We start from the raw sequence: 15,869 nt of genomic DNA, 5'->3' as shown, positions 1-15,869 counted from the left end.
GCAGTCCCCAAACCCTGAGTCATAAACATAGAGCAGGAATTCATATAGGGAGTTAGTAACTATAAGCAAAAATAGTTAGGGAGAGCTTCCTTGGAAGAGGTAAATATGTGAACTAAGGCCTAAAAAGAATTTCCATAGGCCAAGAGACACAGGAGAGAACTTGAACGGAGGCTCACAGGCAGGACTTGTAGACACAGCCCCACCTGTCCAGGGAATGGGACGACACTCCAGCACGTAGCAATAGAGGCTCTGGGCCAGGCCTCTGGAATCAGCCTGCCTGGGCTCGCATCCCAGCCAAACAGCTTGCTAGCCATTTGACATTAGGCATATACTTAATTTCTCTGTGCCTCAGGTTCTTCATTTGTAAAATGGGCATGGAAAGAGAGCCTATGTCACCAGGGCCCTTGTGAAGATTCAGTAGGGTAAGGTATTGACAGTGATTGGCATATAGTCCAGTGTCTGGCATATTGCAAGCTCTGTGTAGAAATCAACTTCTTTTATGATTAGGATTTTTATTATGGTGGCAGAAACATGAGAGAGGATCTTGAGTGCAAATCCAAGCCCTTTGGATTCTTCCTGGGGGAGGGGGGGGAGGAGCATCTTGGGAAAGCCAGAGATGAATAAGCTCAAACTGGCGCTGTATCTGATGATAGGGTCAGGATGGATCAGGCTGGAGAAAGACTAGGGGCAAGAGTGCTGTTACAGGCTGATCCAGTAGTTGGATCTTGGTGGCACCAAGATGCCGGTAAAATGGAAGCAGAAGAATAGGGAAAATAAAAACGTGGGGTTTGTCAAAGTGGGATTCAAGAGAATTTGGGAAGTCCCAGAGTCTAAAGTCGCTCTGTCCAATAAAGCTGCCACTATTTTGTCTAAATTGAGATGTGCTATTAAGTGTAAAGTGCCTATGGGGTTTCAAAGATTTAGTACAAAAAAATATAACCTACCTCAATTTTTTACAATGATTACTTGTCACTTTTGTTCTTGTTGGGCTAAAAAAATATTTAAAATTAATTTCGCCTTTTTTTTCTTGTAGCTACTAAAAAAGTTTAAATCACATACGTGACTTACAGTTCTATTGACACTGAGGCAAAAGGGTACCTCAGTGACTGGGACAATGGTGATGTCTCTCCTCAAGAAAGGACATGGGAAAGGTTGGGGGCAGGCAGTGCTGGCTGAACTGTGAACCATTCGAGTGTAAGTTTCAATAGTCTGTCATTTAGACATTGGAATTCAGGTGAAGGGTCAGGGCTACATGGGAAGCGTGTTGGTCATAGCCAAGGTCATAGGGTGGAGAGAGCATCACCTACCTTTGCTGAGGACCAGCGTGTGCAGGCGAGTGCTGAGTAATTGACATGTGTTCTCTCCATTCATCCTGGTAACAGCCCTTTGAAGTAGGTGCTATTATTATCCCTTCCCATCTTACAGGTGAGGGAACTGAGGCTCAGAGAAGTAAAGCAACGTGGGGTAGTAAGTGATTAGCCAGGATTTGAATTTATCTGATGGTAAAAAAGCCCTTGTTCACTCTGTACACCAGTGTTCCAGGACTGAGCCCCTGAGAATACCCGGTCAGAAGAAGGAGCAAGAGCTGTAGCAAAGGAATATCCTTGAGCAGGCAAGAACAGGATAGTCTAGCATCACTGAAGCCAGGGAGAAGGTACTTTCCAGAAGGAAGTGGCTGTTAAGAAAACAAATTTAGACTTTGTAGCAAAGAGGTATGTCAAATGGTAAGAGCAGTTGCAAGCTGAAGAAGGCTTAATCCTGTAGGTTAAGGTCATTAAAAGGAGTCAGAATTTTCCAGGGCTTGTTCAGAGCTTTGAAAAGTTAAGCATAGAAAGGAAGTGGCATTCTTTTAAACTGGCATGTTTAAAATTCCCGGGCAGAAATAAACGTGGGCAGGATTGAGAGGCAGAGACTCTGACCATCACTGTCACTATCGGTGTTTCTCAAAAGGACCCATATCAGAATCACCTAGGAGACTTTTAAACACAGATTCTTGAGCCCCGCCCCAGACCTACTGAATCAGATTTTTTTTTAAACAAGTGCCACAGGTGTTCTGGACACACAGGGAAGTTGGGAACTGGCCGCCCAGGCTCTGCAGCTCTCTGTCCTCTGGGTTTATCGCCCAGGATTGGCTCATTCTCCTGGCTCCCTGCCAGCTTCCCTAAGGCACGAGAGGATGATGGGATCATCTGTGTTTTTAGCAGTAGCCTTATCTAGAATCTGGGGCAGTCCCTCTTTCAAATAAGAACAACCAATTGTCCTTCTCTTAGCCCTTCTTGTAAGGCCACTTAGCGTCACACTTCCTGCTATTTGCTGTGGGGACACCTGTCCGAATGAGGGACAGCCCCGAAATCGCGGCCAGATCGCTTTCTGTTCTGTGCTTCTGGCTGACACTTGCCCTCCTTTCCCCCAGCCCTGTCCCGGCATTCTTGCTGTCTGGAGGCAGGCAGTGCAGGGCGGTGAGTAAGACCAGGAGCTTGAGAGTCAGGTAGCCCTGAGTCCCAGCTCCACCGTATAAACCCATGTGCTCTAGGCAAGAATTTTTTTTAACCTCCTGTGCTTCATCTGTAAAACAAATGATGAAAAGGATTCATCTCTTAGAGTTGTTGAGACGATTGAATGCAATGATGCATGACATTTACTTACCTGACACTGACTCAGTACTCAGCAAATGGTGTCGTCAAAATTAATCATTATAGTTTATTATCTTTATTATTATTCAGGGACGTGTACCCTGGATGGCAGGTAAAATCAACTAATGAAAGACACCAGATAAGGACCTCGGAAAGGATGTCCACATCTCAAAGCATATACTTTCACAGAATGAGCTCTGTTGAGGTCTGGAGAGAGAGCTGTTCTCATTCTCATTCATTCTGCTGATTCTGAGCTTAGAAGAGCTCTAGACACTCTCTTCCCCCTCCCAAACCGCATTTCCCACATGCAGCCCTTCGTCATCCGTCCTTCATTTTCCTCCCTGGAAGCCAGCGACATGTGCCTTTTGCCCTTTGCTCTCAGAACTGCAGGAGCAGGGCAGCACATGCAGCTGGCACCGGTTCAGTCTTCCTGGCCTCGTGGCCTGCAGCTTTGGCTGGGGAGAAGGAGAAAGAGTTTTACACCTTACTCCTCCCTCCTTTCAAGTCTTAGGGTTTGGGGTGCTCCGCAATGATGACATGATAATAATCGAAATCATAGCTAATATTTGTAAGTTGTTTACAAAACAAGAGATTAATAATCAGTTGGGGTTCAGTTACAGCAGATAGAAAACGCTCCTGGCAATTTGAGCAGAATGGGCTTTAACACAGAGAAGGCTTGCATAAGCATTGGCAGAGCAGGAGGAGCAGGCTCTGGATGGAGCAACCCCCAGGCACCGTCACCGAACTGGCCACTGGGGCCCCGAGGAGCGGGGGAGTTGGGAGGTTGCTGCAGGCATACGGCTTCTCTGGACCAGGCTGCTAGTGACTGGAAGCTGGGATGCCCCCACTTCCTCAAAGAGTAACTTGCCACCACCCTGCGTGTCAGCAGAAATAAGCCAAGCAGCAAGAAACTGGCCTTCTCACTTCCACCTGTCAAATCTTCCTAAATGCATTGAATTGGCAGAGCCTGCCTCACCGGGGGCCCCAGCAGCAGGAGTGCCAGAACGAATAACCACAGGCAAGGGGGCTTAAGCTACCGAAGTGTATTTTCTCACATTTCTGGAAGCCAGAAGTCTGAGAGCAAAGTGTTGGCAGGGTTGGTTTCTTCTAAGGCACCTGTCTTTGGCTTACAGATGTCTGTCTTCTCCCTGTGTCTTCATGTGGTCTTCCCTCGGTGCCCATCTATGTCCAGACTTCCTCTTCTTATAAGCACCCCATATTGGATTAAGGCTCACCTTAATGACCTCATTTTAACTTAATTACCTCCTTAAAGACCCTGTGTCCAAATACAGTCACCATCTGAGTTACTGGGGGTTAGAACTTCAACTTAAGACTTTTGAGGGACATGGTTCAGCTCGTAACACTGGAAGATGCGGTTTTCCGCTTCCCAGCCCTGCAGTTCAGTGAGGGAGAACGGTGGCCCGGAGCCGATCCATTAGGGCCTGCAAAGTGCTTGGTGCACGTCACACAGTCCAGGATGAGAGGCTGCAGGTACCAAACACTCAGAAAAAGTATCCATTATATTTATTACATTTATGCTCATTTTATCTGATGCTCTTAACAGTCCTTTGAGATAGGAAATTATTGTTTTCCCCATTTTTCCCATGAGAAAACTGAGGCTTGAGTAGGTTACAAATCCTGCCCAGGGCCTTAGATCTAGGGAGTGGCAGGGCAGGAGGGAGCTAATCCCCTGGCTAATCCTTGAACATTGTCCCTGGAACTAAATATCCAAGGCATAGTGCAAAGGTGGCGTCCCAAGTTCAGAGGGCCTAGCACGTGCATCAGGAAATGTTAAAGGGGCAGCCGCCAACTACTCGGATCCAGCCAAGTTTTGTAGGATTTTCTAATTTTTCCAGAAATCTTCCTTTTAAAGTAAAATCTCCTTTTCCAAATGTTGACTATCAACTTGTTAAAACGCTCACACACACAATTGAGTTAACGCTGTGTGGGGCCCAACCAAACACATCTGTAATCTGGATTTCGCCTGCAGGCTCTGATACAAATAGTAAGTGTTCATGAGAATAGAAAAATTATTCTTAAGAACCCGATTCTGTACTCTCTGCATTCTAAGACTGTGTTAGAAAGCTGCTGCTACCTGGTCATGTTAACTTGAAGTTCTTCTGTTGCTGCCTGAATCTTTCTCTTGTTTCTACAAAATACATGTTTTTCATCCTGTCACTGAGCCTAGGGGCCCAGCATTTAGCAAACGTTTGTGTGCACAGGGCGCACTGCTGAGAGGTGCTCCTGTTTCTCTCCTAACAGCCCTGTGAGATAGGTATTGTTGCCCCCCTTTTACAAAAGAGGGGCAGACAAGGAGCTGGAATAAGACACTGAAAGTCAAAGGCAAGATCAGGGCTAAGTAGAAGCCTGTGGCTTTTTTTTTTTGGTCTGCCCTTTTATTACAGCCACAAGGGGTGTGTTTGCTCATGAAAGTTGGCTTCGCTCCAACGATTCAATTACTGGCCAGGCCATGATGACTTGTGATTCAGACCCTGGGGCTTCCTGGTGCCTTACTCCCAGAGTGTGCCGTGTGCTCTGTGACATTCATGCTGTCTCCACCCTCCTCTTCCTGCTTCAGGCCCCTCACCACAAAGATTAAAATGCCCGTATTTCCCTAAAGGAACATCTTGTTCCTGGGAATTTCTAGGAACCTGAGAATTCAGATGAACCATAGCATTAAAACCAATGCAAAATATTTGAATAGCTAAACGCTGCATGTGTATTCAAATCTGTTGCCCATATATGAAAATGAAAGCCAGGCTGCAGAAGTGATAGCCAGAGTTTTATCAGACAGGCAGTCTGCACAGGCCTTTGTCCTTCTGGGCAGGATAGACTACTGGTGGCTCAGGACTTCCAGATGCTGGCTTCAGTCCTTGCCTAGGAGGGGCCAAAGAGAACATTCTTGCTTAGCTTGCATGCTTTCCAGGGGAGGCCTCCCCTCCAGGCACTGGATAGACAAACTAGAGCCTTCTGCATCAGAAAGGACTGTTGCACAAACAGGAAGCAATCAGCAAGCCCCCAACTCCAGGTCATGGTGTGTCAAAGTCACTCCTGATTAAGAACCACATTGTGGAGTGTTCTGCGATGCCCTGAGTATTTGAGAATGAAATCAATTGGAATAGTGTCTTTTCCTTGGTGCAGCGGGAAGGGTAGCTTCTGGAGTGAAGAGGCTTATGAGCTGGTCCAAGGCTTAGGAGCTGGGTTAACTTGAAGCAAAGTTTTCTAACTTCATTTGCCTCATCTGTAGAACAAGGATGGAACAGTGACACACCTTTCAGGACTTTAGTGAGGCTTCATGGAATAATGCGTATGAAAGCAATGTGTGCCCTCTCAGGTTCCAGACAAATAGCAGGTGTTGTTTGCCTTAGAAGCTATTCTTGGTGTAAGAATAAAGCAAGCTTTTTATCCACCTAGTAGCACAAACAAACAGCCAGTCTGACATCCTCACCATTGAGGGAAGACCAAAGAAAACCCTCCAAAGGCACAGAGATGTTTGAAGATACTGGTTTCCCCAGCCTCTGTTTTGCTCGGCCCAGTCCAGCTGTTGAGGGAGGTGCAGAGCAGCTGCAAGCAGGAAGGAAGTCCTTGGCTAGACTTCCAGCTGCTGTGAACACCTCCACTGCCCAAGAATGACACAGGGGTGGCCCTCCTTGCACAGTCATGTGGCCACTCCGCAGACCAGCTCCTCGAAGAGGCTCCTGAACTTGAAACAATATTGTCCATAGGAAGAATGTTATAATCAGAGACTACATTCTTTTCCAGTGGCCCACTGTGCAGCTTTTTCTAGGAATGACCAAAGGCATTCAGGAAATGCCACCCTAAAATATGATGCTTTGGCTTGCCAATTACTTTGAACTGAGCACATCCGGGGAACAGCCGATGCAGGCCAGAGGCTTTCTCTGAGCTCCCCTTTATCTGCCTAAAGACAATCCTCCAAAAGAAACTCAGTTGTCATGAATCCCCTCCCTGGGAATCTTATCAACCGGGGAAGATTAGCTGAGATCACAGGAGAGGAGACTGGAGGTGACACCATGCCCAGACAGACTGTCACCTCCTCTGCTGAGGGCTGATCCAAGAGAGACCGCCTTTATCACCTGAGACACTTTTATGTGGTTACACGACAGCCTTTATTCACCAAATTTTTCCTCCTCTCACCCTCCCACAACTTGTGTCTCTCCCACCCCCCAGAAGCCCTGAGCCCTCTCTGTAGCTTAGGATGCTATATAAGCTTCAATCAGTTGATCCTTCTTTGAGTCTCATACTTTGTGGAACTCCCACAAGCATGTACATAATTAAATATGATTTTTCTCCTGTCAATCTGTCTATGTCCATTTTAATTTGTATCCCAGCCAAAGAACCTAGGAAATATAGAGGGAAGCCATTTTTCATTCCCCTACAACCACAAATACCCTATCTCGTTGACTTCCCAAAAATATTCCTACACAATATTCAGTAGAAAGTTGTTTGTGATTAATAAATCTTTGAAGCTGTGAAAATTACCCATCTCCTAAACTTTACTTTCCTGGGTGGGGGAGAGGGTTATCCATATTTGTACCAGCAGAGGGGAAGGGACTTTCAGAAGAGCAACTGCATTTGGGTTGGGAGCCTGGGAAGGGTGGCAGAGCAGGAAGAGGGGTTGGGCTACCCCTGCACAGAAGAGGAAAGTAGCTAATGACTTATTTAGTGCTGTCTCTGTGAGGGCAGGAGCTGTTATCTGTCCTACCAACCCATTCTTAACACTCTGTACCTAGTTTCAGTAGTACTCAATTAAAAAATGTTGCATGGACTTTTGTAGAGCCTGGGCCCTGCAAGACTCCCCCCTGGAAGGGAGCAGGGAGCTGTCTGCACGAGGAGGCAGAAGGCCCTCTGTGCAGGAGCAGGTCACGACACAAATACCAGAAGGGGAGGGACAGCAGGAAGCTGAGCCGAATTGTGAACTGCTAGCTGTTTTTACTCCTGACTATAATACAGTCAGGAAGTAAGAAAGTCCTCCAAGTACTAAATGCCAAGTTGCTGGCCAATTTTAGAGGGGCCTGCCCAAGCATTTTATAAATAGAGCCTGACTATAGACTGTTTGCTTGTGGCCGTGCTGCAGGGTGGGAGCAAAGACTAATCCAGTCCTGATTTGGGTGAACTGTTCTACAGTTACAGGAAAACTTGCTCAGCCCTGGGAAACTTTATGCCCTGGAGGTTAAGAAGAAGGAGGGAATGCAAGGCGTTATTCCCATGCACCGAGAACACTGAGAAAGTCCTTAGGGTGGTGCCTAGAAACCACAGACCACTCAGAAAGGGTGTCACGTTCACATTCTGGAGGCTGGGGGCCTCAGAGCCAGCGCCAGCTGGAAAGGGAGCCCAATTTAATGTGTTGCAGGGAACAAAATATATAACCGACTTGCTTGAATCAGGGCGCTGCACACGGTGCAGGGTGAGGTTGCCCACTGCCTCAGCCGCATCCCAGATGCTTTGTTAACAAGCACTGGCCTGGGAGCACAGAAAGGGGCTGGGACGGGTTCTGGGTGTGAGCAAAATCAAAGAGACCCTAGACCTGTCCTTTGAGTTGGGCAAGATGACTGAGGAATCTCAGGAAGCGGTAGCTACTTCCATAGTGTGTTGAAACGAGGTCACCCAACGCCTAGGACAAGGCAAGGCCACCCTGCCCTGCCCGTAGCTTCCTTATTCCTAAGGAAATTCTCCACTGGCTGTTGCCAGACCTTGCATTCTGCCCTGACATTAGTGTAGCAGAATGGCTTAGGGACTCTCTAAAAAGGGCAGGTGCACATAGCCCCACCCAGGCCCAGCCAAAACCCTGGGGCTCCTTGACCAGGGGTAGGGAGGTGGTTGGAACTGTTAAGTAAACAAGGAATTCCAATTGATTGTGCTGTGTGGGACCCCCAGGATAAAAACCACAGCAGCTGCAGCTGCAGTTGAAGGAGTGCCTTGGTCCCATGCTGCATGCACACAGTAGATGTGCATCAGCACACTGAATCCCCCCACCCACACAAAAATCCCTCCAAAGAGAGTAATAGTATCCTTATAGTACAAATGAGAAAACTTGGGCTCATAGAGGCAAAGTAACCTGCCTGGTTTCATCCAGCTAGTAAGTGGCACAGGCAGGGTCCAAATGCAGGAATGTGAAGCTTGCTGATTAGGCCGATTTCAAAGGTCTGCACAGAGTTAAAAGCAGTCTTATTTGCACATTTGACCCCATTGACCTCTGAGGCTACAGGCCCTAGCCAAGTGCTTGAACTCAGCCTTTGGGAACATTCCAAGTCTGGTGGTACTCAGTATGAGTACCAGAGTGCCCTCGTGCTGGATACTATGGAGCCTGTGGGTGGCTGGTGTTTCTTGCAGCCTTCTCTGGTCTAAGCCTTTATGGCAGAATTGCTTTGTGCAGCTGCGGCTCCAAAAGGTTGAGTCAGCCTGGGTCTGCTGCTGGCGCCGCAGCGCCTGAAGACTTTGCTGAGCCCTTGCATAGCGCCAGGGAGGCACACCTACTGTCCACCTGCTCCCATGAGTCATGAAACTGCCACACTGCTGCCAGGCCTGCCAGCCCTGTGCTTTCCTCCAGTCATCACCATGCCAAGAGTGAACTTAGCCATATATGTCAGGTCACCGGGCAGTGCTTTTCCCCAGGCCGGCCTTCCTCTCACAATGCGCCATGGACAAGCAGACAGGCTAAAGCACGAGGCCCAGGATGCCTCCGCTGCTTTACAGCAGGTGGCTGGGGAGAGGGCAGCAGGGCAGCCTGGAGTCCAAGGGCTCGGGCCAGAGAGGAGAGTGAGCGTATAGTGGGGTGGGTAACAGGATTAGCAAGTGCCTGGGCCACCGGGATGGGCCTGGGAGAGGTCAAAGGAGGGGACGATAAAGTTTTATGAATTATTTCAGGCTTTAGGCTATTTCTGTATCCCATTTGATATTTACTGTGGGTGTGTCTTATCATTGAGAGTCTCAGCTGAAAGCTTCCCATTTTTTCTTTTTTTTGGGAATAAAGAATTTCTTATCTGCCTAACTAACATTCTCAAAATGATTGCATATCATGATAGCACCTAAAAATGCACACTTCGTTCCCTTCTCTTTTTTGGGATGCCATGCCATCTCATTCTCTCTCTCTGTCTCTCCTCTAAGAAGGATAAAATTAACTTTTTTACTTTTATGTCTTTAAAAAAATGCACCCTTTGTGCAAAGTTCTCTAGAGGAGCTCTTTCTCCCTGTATTCTATTGCCAGGATTTACATCAGCCTCATAGTTGGATAAGAGAGCCCAAAAGAAATAAACTCAAACCTTCTATTAAAGTAGATAGCAGTGATACTAACTGGCCTGTAATGTGGCCTCTGGTGGCAAATGCTCACTTTGGCCAGAAGTTTCCTAACTAGTGCAGATGTTTATGTGTATTTGTTTCCTCATAGAAAATATGAGAAAAGGCTACTATTAATGTTCTATGTTGAGGTACATTGATTGAACTTCTCGTGCTAAGTTTTTGCAAACCAAGGATTGTGTAGGGGCTCAAATGTATGACAGGCTTCCACATCAAGGCCACCACTCCAGTTGCTGAGGGGCATTTTAGTAACTGCCTCCAAGAAGGCCATGAGGACTGGGAAAATGTGTCCATTTCCCTTAACTAGCACAAATTATTATCAATGCTTACATAGCTTAAAGACGACTGTTCTTCACCTTTTAAAAAAAGTACTTCTCAGATTTCAGGTAAAAACAGTTATTGAAGATGTCCAGCAAAACAGCAAGCACCAACAACATAGCCCAGGCAAGGAGAACCGTGCAGCAGTTAAGACTAGAAGCCTCCATTGAAAGAATAAAGGTAAGCGACCTTGATTGGATTAGATGTGCTTTCTGTTTAAGGCTGGGCCACAGGTCAGAGAAGATAATGCCATTCAATTCAGCTTGCTTCCAGGATTTTGCTAGAGCAGGCAGACAGCCTCAGAATCTTCACTTTCATTTCCTACCTAGCTCGGGCCTCATTCCAAGTGAGCTGAGGCGCCAAAGTGTCTGAGTGACCCTTTCTGTAAAACTCTGGACAGGATTTCCTGAGAACCCACCTTCCCTGAATGAAAATAGTCAAGCCCAGCAATCCTTGTGTTCTGTATCGGGACAGGGTTCCTGGTAGACTTTATGAACACCTCATCATCCTTCTGGAATTAGAAGGGTGAGAATTCTAGATCAGTGCAGCTGACGTAGCTTTATATAACAAGTCCACAGTCCAGATCTCCTTTTAAGGAAGTTGCAGCTTTTTAAATGTGTGTGGTCCTCCATGACCACTCTCTGCACCCATGGTTAGCAATCCTAGGTTTGGTTAGGCCCCATAGAGAAACTGGAGTGCATTTCTTAGGTCACCTGACTTTGAAGTCGTTTCCCCCAAATCCCAAGAGAGGACTGGCAGTGAGTACCCTGGAATGTCATGACTCATGCTGCTTCCTAGAAACTGAAGCAGTCACCTGATAAATTCCTCTGGGCCTGGAGAATAGTCATCTGTCTTCCAAGCAGGAGGCCTCCTGTGCTATGCTTGATGGGGCTCTGCTGCCCCATGCTTCTTGCCTTAGGGCACCTACCGGATGGTCCTCCAGGGTCTCCCTGCCAGGCTTCTGAAACACACCATGGTATTTTCCATTTTTAACTCATGCTAGAGTAAGGTGCATGCTGGTTTCGTCACTTTTTATTTTCCCAAGCCCAGTCTATGACAGTAAATCTTCAAGCTCCAGAGTTTTGGCTCCAAGTTCATAATTCAGTTCATAAACTCTGTTCTGCATTCCAATCTATTTTTTCTTGGATAGAAACTAAGATACAACAGATACAACCTTCTTTTGATTCACATACACTTTTTCTTCCCTGCCACGCCCCACCCCCAATGTTTTATTTTGAGGAATTTCAAACCTACAGAAGAGTTATAACAACAAACAATTATATACTCTTTACCAAGATTCCCCAATGGCGATATTTGGCCCCATTTGTTTTCTTACTCTCCCCTCTCTCCTTCCTCTCTCTCTCCTTCTATCTGTACACACACCAACACACATCATTTTTTCTTTAAACCACTTGAAAGTTATTTGCAGTTCAGGATTCTCTAGCAATAATACCTCATACACAGTCCATTTTTCAAGAATTCAGGCCACTGATTTTGCAGGACCTCCCTCACCTTGGATGTGATCGCTGGCTGATTAGATCCCAGTTAAAACGTTTTGGCAGGAATGCTAGCTAGCCAGCTGCTGGCGTGTCTTCAGTACTCACATGAGGGCTGAGGCCTTACCTGCCAGATTGCTCCATTTTAAAGGTGCTGTTTCCCTTTTTACCTGGCAAGGAATCCGAGAGTGATGCTCTGAGACTCTGATTGTCCTGTTCACATCAGTCCTGCACTCAATGGCCCAACATTCAAATCCACTCCGAAAGTTTGTAAATAAAGTATTTTCTTTCTTATTCATTTGCTTTTCTTTGTCTCCATGTCAGGTTTCAAAAGCATCAGCGGACCTCATGTCCTACTGCGAGGAACATGCCAGGAGTGACCCTTTGCTGATAGGGATACCAACTTCAGAAAACCCTTTCAAGGATAAAAAAACTTGCATCATCTTATAGTGGAATAGTAAAACAGTTCCTGCCTCTCCACAAAGCAATGATGAGCAGCTCCTTGAAGAGATTTACCTTCAGCTTATTTGGTAACCACTGCTAATAACTAAAATGCTCTTAGCTTGGAATAATGGACTCTGAAGTCTTTATTTTCCAAGTTGCTCTTTCTCTAAAATACCCTATACAGAATAACAATCTTGTTTTCCATGTGATAACTTTGGTGTTACATTGGGTTACTGTTTAAGGAAAGTTGGTCTGGGCCTTTTTAAAAACACGATTATATACTTTCAATATACAGTTGATTCAGATGTGTCAAAACCTAAATTGCTTAAGCACCTGCTAAATCAAAATGCCAAGAATAAATTAAATCCTGAAATCTTTGTATCATAATATGTTCTTAGTAAGGTTGTGCCAACCTGTATAGTATACAAGGGGAGGGGTGTTTTGTGTGTATATATATATATGTCTTTGTGTATACACATATCAAAGCTATTTTCTTATGAAAACTTCCCTCTCGCTATACCATCAGTTTCTCAGTTCCAGAAGTTACATCTTTATCTTGAACTGTGAATGGACTGAATAAAAAAGTCTTTCGTAGTTATTATACAAAAAGTAAAGAACATCCCAAAGATTGTATTCGTTGTAATCAAGTAATGCAGTCATCTCTCCTCTCTTGAAATCTTTCTGGACTTCTTAGGCTGTGATAAACTGTGCCAATTAAAAAATGTAAACTGAATTAAAAGCCCTTTGATAATATGCGACATTAATTCACAAGGAGCCTTGTGGCTTCAGTGGTCCTAAGTCTAAAAAAGGGGAGGAGACCCTGGGGAGGACTCGGGCAGCTGTGCTACCGGGGCTCATGTTCTCCACTGGATTAGGGATAGACACCTCTGACATTTCCGCCCTGGTGATCGGAATGAGACGAAGTGAACATGAGCCCAGCCCAGAGAGGAGCAGGAATGTGTGGAAACCAGCTGCTCTTCTTGGCCCAGCTTTGTGGTTGAGCACTCGCTCTCCTCTCTGGGGTCTTTCATCTCCTGCCACAGCATCTATCTGCAGAGGCAATGTTCCCGTCCCCGGCCCCAGGTGGGTGGAGCATGGTGGGAAAAGAAACATGCAGAAAGTGTAAAGGTATCAAGACACTCACAGTCTTTTCAAGTGGCTGCAGTTTCATCCCTGCCTTGTCCACAGACTGAGAGGGGCGTAGGCCACCCAAGTGAGGCTTGGATTCAGTGGCACACTACTTAGGACCCAAGGGTTTCTGGCAGCTGGGCAACGGGTTCCTTGATTTTCCCCTGGGAATGAGTATATCCTTCACATCTTTGGAATTTCCAGTGGGGATCCCAAAAGAAGGAATCTCCTATGGCCAAGACGGCATCAAAGAGGAAGCGAGGGTCCTATTTTAAATGCTTATTTAGGGGCTCAAACCATATACAAGGCCTTTGTTATTTTAATTCATCTTTAGTTCATTAAAAGCACCTAATAATGATGGATTAAAAGCTTACTCTCAGAGAGGACTCAACCCAAGAAAAAATTATTTACAGCGGCTTTCCCGAATTTTATACAGTCTGCCCTGCAACCCAAACCCCTTTTAAAATCTAACATCTAGGCTTTGCATGTTATGCTCATTGAGGGTGAACAAATGCAGTGCTATTTTTAAACTGCTCACATATATTCAGTGTTTCTCCAAGTATCCTATCGACTCAGCATTGGGAATTGCCCTCACTTTTCCAAAGACCACATGAAAGTCACGGCACTGCCCTTGACCTTGTGTCATCTGCTGCTCAGTTCTGCGATATTCCCAGGTCTCAAATACATTATAGGTACCTGTTTTAGGAAAGATAAAGGTTTTACCTTTCAAAGGGTGAAATTTGATATGTACACTAAAAAGACAATTTTACATTTAATGCTTCACTTAATAAGACATTCTTTTTTTTATAAGTATATTTTTCTACCAGTAGCTTCAGAACAGTAGTCTTATTTTCACTCTGATTTTTAGCATGTGTCTTTGAATATTTATAATGCAGCTTATTACAAAATATTTTCATGAAATTACTTTTATTATTTTATTATTCTATTATGTACACATTATTGGTAGCAAGCATAGTTTATTCCTTAGTACTAAAATATGCTCTTTAACCTAACAGTAAACAAATATGTTTTGCTATATATTTGTTAATATGCTTATAGTGGTAGGAAGTGGACTTGAGGTCCTAGGAGATTTCACTTTATTTTCCCTGGTCAGATATAATAAAAGTTATGAATATAAATGCTGTGTAACTTCCTCACCAGGTGTAGGGCATATTCATAAAAAAATGGAATCAAAAATCCTTTAATGCTGGACCGAAAAAAAATTGTAACTGAATATTGATTTACTTATAAATAGACATCTATGTGAGAAAATATGTGTGTACATATATATGTACACACACATATGATATACAGAAGTCACTTTTATTTATCAGGCTTTATTCTAGTTATGAAGCCACAGTTTAACTGTCTGCAGCAGTTGGTTTATGATAATGATAAATGCCCAGTGTGTCTTACTTTTTCCAACTACCACTATAATGACATACATACTCACAAGTATACATGCAACTTCTTAGCTTCATTTCCATGAAGCTATTTAAATATGTTCAATATACTTTGCCTTTAATGCTGCTGCTGTTAATGGTGATCTCTTTCTTTTTTTCTTTCTTATATCTTTGTTCATCATAAATCATCTGTCCTATTGAGGCCTCAGGACCATGGCAGGATCTCATGACTACAAGAATTTTACAGAAACACATTTTTTAATAGGAAAATATTTTATATACCAGGTGGTTCACAAACTATGGGTTGTAGCTAAATACTTTTTTTTCCTAAAAACAAAAAAAGTCAAGTTTTCAAATTACTTACCTTATTAAAATGAAAAGTGCTATACTTAACCTTTTAAAGGAAAGACCTGATTTGCTTTCTCCCTGTTTGGACTATTTTTATACTTTAATCTCTTAAACTATCAGGAAAAAAACCAAAACTTTATACCAATGATTTAGCAATTTCGAGGCATAGGTTAGCTTACATAGTGTGAAAGATGTGCCAAATTTTCTCTTCAAATGCCACCTTCTCAACCAATCTATAGCTAAGACAGTGTCCTCTGACTGATTACTCTGAATTTTGATTTAAGATATATATGGGCCCAAGAAATGAATTACATGTGCAGTGTGTGTTACTTTACATGCCAGTCATTTATCAATGAAATACATATAATACCAGACTATATTATGGGTTGTATTGATTTCTTTTATGGTAGACCTGTTAATAGGAAGAAAATACAGCAAATCAGAACTGTGTGTGTGTGTGTATATATATATATATATAGAGAGAGAGAGAGAGAGAGAGAACACGCGTGCACTTACCTGAAGTCAATGGCTTGGATTTTAGTGCTGTATCATTTTTCTAGTCAGTTCTGTGTCGTGTGACTTTGGACAAGGCACTTCATCTCTTTGGGCCTCTATTTCTCCATTTGTAAAGCAAGGAGCTGGAAGTAGATGATGGCTGAGATTCCTTCCTGCTCCCACATGCTTCAGTCCAGTGACCCTACCCCTCTGCTGGTCCTGCCCACATGTTGGTGCTATAAGCTGCTTCATATATATATAAAATTGGTTTGTCTATAATGTATGCTCAT

General features: G+C 44.5%; 1 protein-coding gene across 4 annotated transcripts in view; it reads left to right on the top strand.

The window, feature by feature from the left end:
* Window positions 1-14,168, top strand: part of GNG12 (G protein subunit gamma 12) — a 133,521-nt gene extending 119,353 nt beyond the window's left edge. For all 4 annotated transcript variants that reach the window (XM_075999269.1, XM_020288826.2, XM_075999275.1 and 1 more), the window contains 2 exons: window positions 10,327-10,445; window positions 12,086-14,168. In XM_075999269.1, the coding sequence (XP_075855384.1) occupies window positions 10,353-10,445; window positions 12,086-12,211 (219 nt within the window). In that variant the 5' untranslated portion in view covers window positions 10,327-10,352 and the 3' untranslated portion in view covers window positions 12,212-14,168. The remainder of the gene's footprint in view (window positions 1-10,326; window positions 10,446-12,085) is intronic.
* Window positions 14,169-15,869: the final 1,701 nt, after the last annotated feature.

The sequence above is a fragment of the Microcebus murinus genome, chromosome 2 (genome assembly GCF_040939455.1).
Source record: "Microcebus murinus isolate Inina chromosome 2, M.murinus_Inina_mat1.0, whole genome shotgun sequence".
Classification (NCBI taxonomy): Eukaryota; Metazoa; Chordata; class Mammalia; order Primates; family Cheirogaleidae; genus Microcebus; species Microcebus murinus.
Note: the sequence above shows the minus strand (reverse complement) of the source record. Positions and strands in the feature narration are given on the sequence as shown.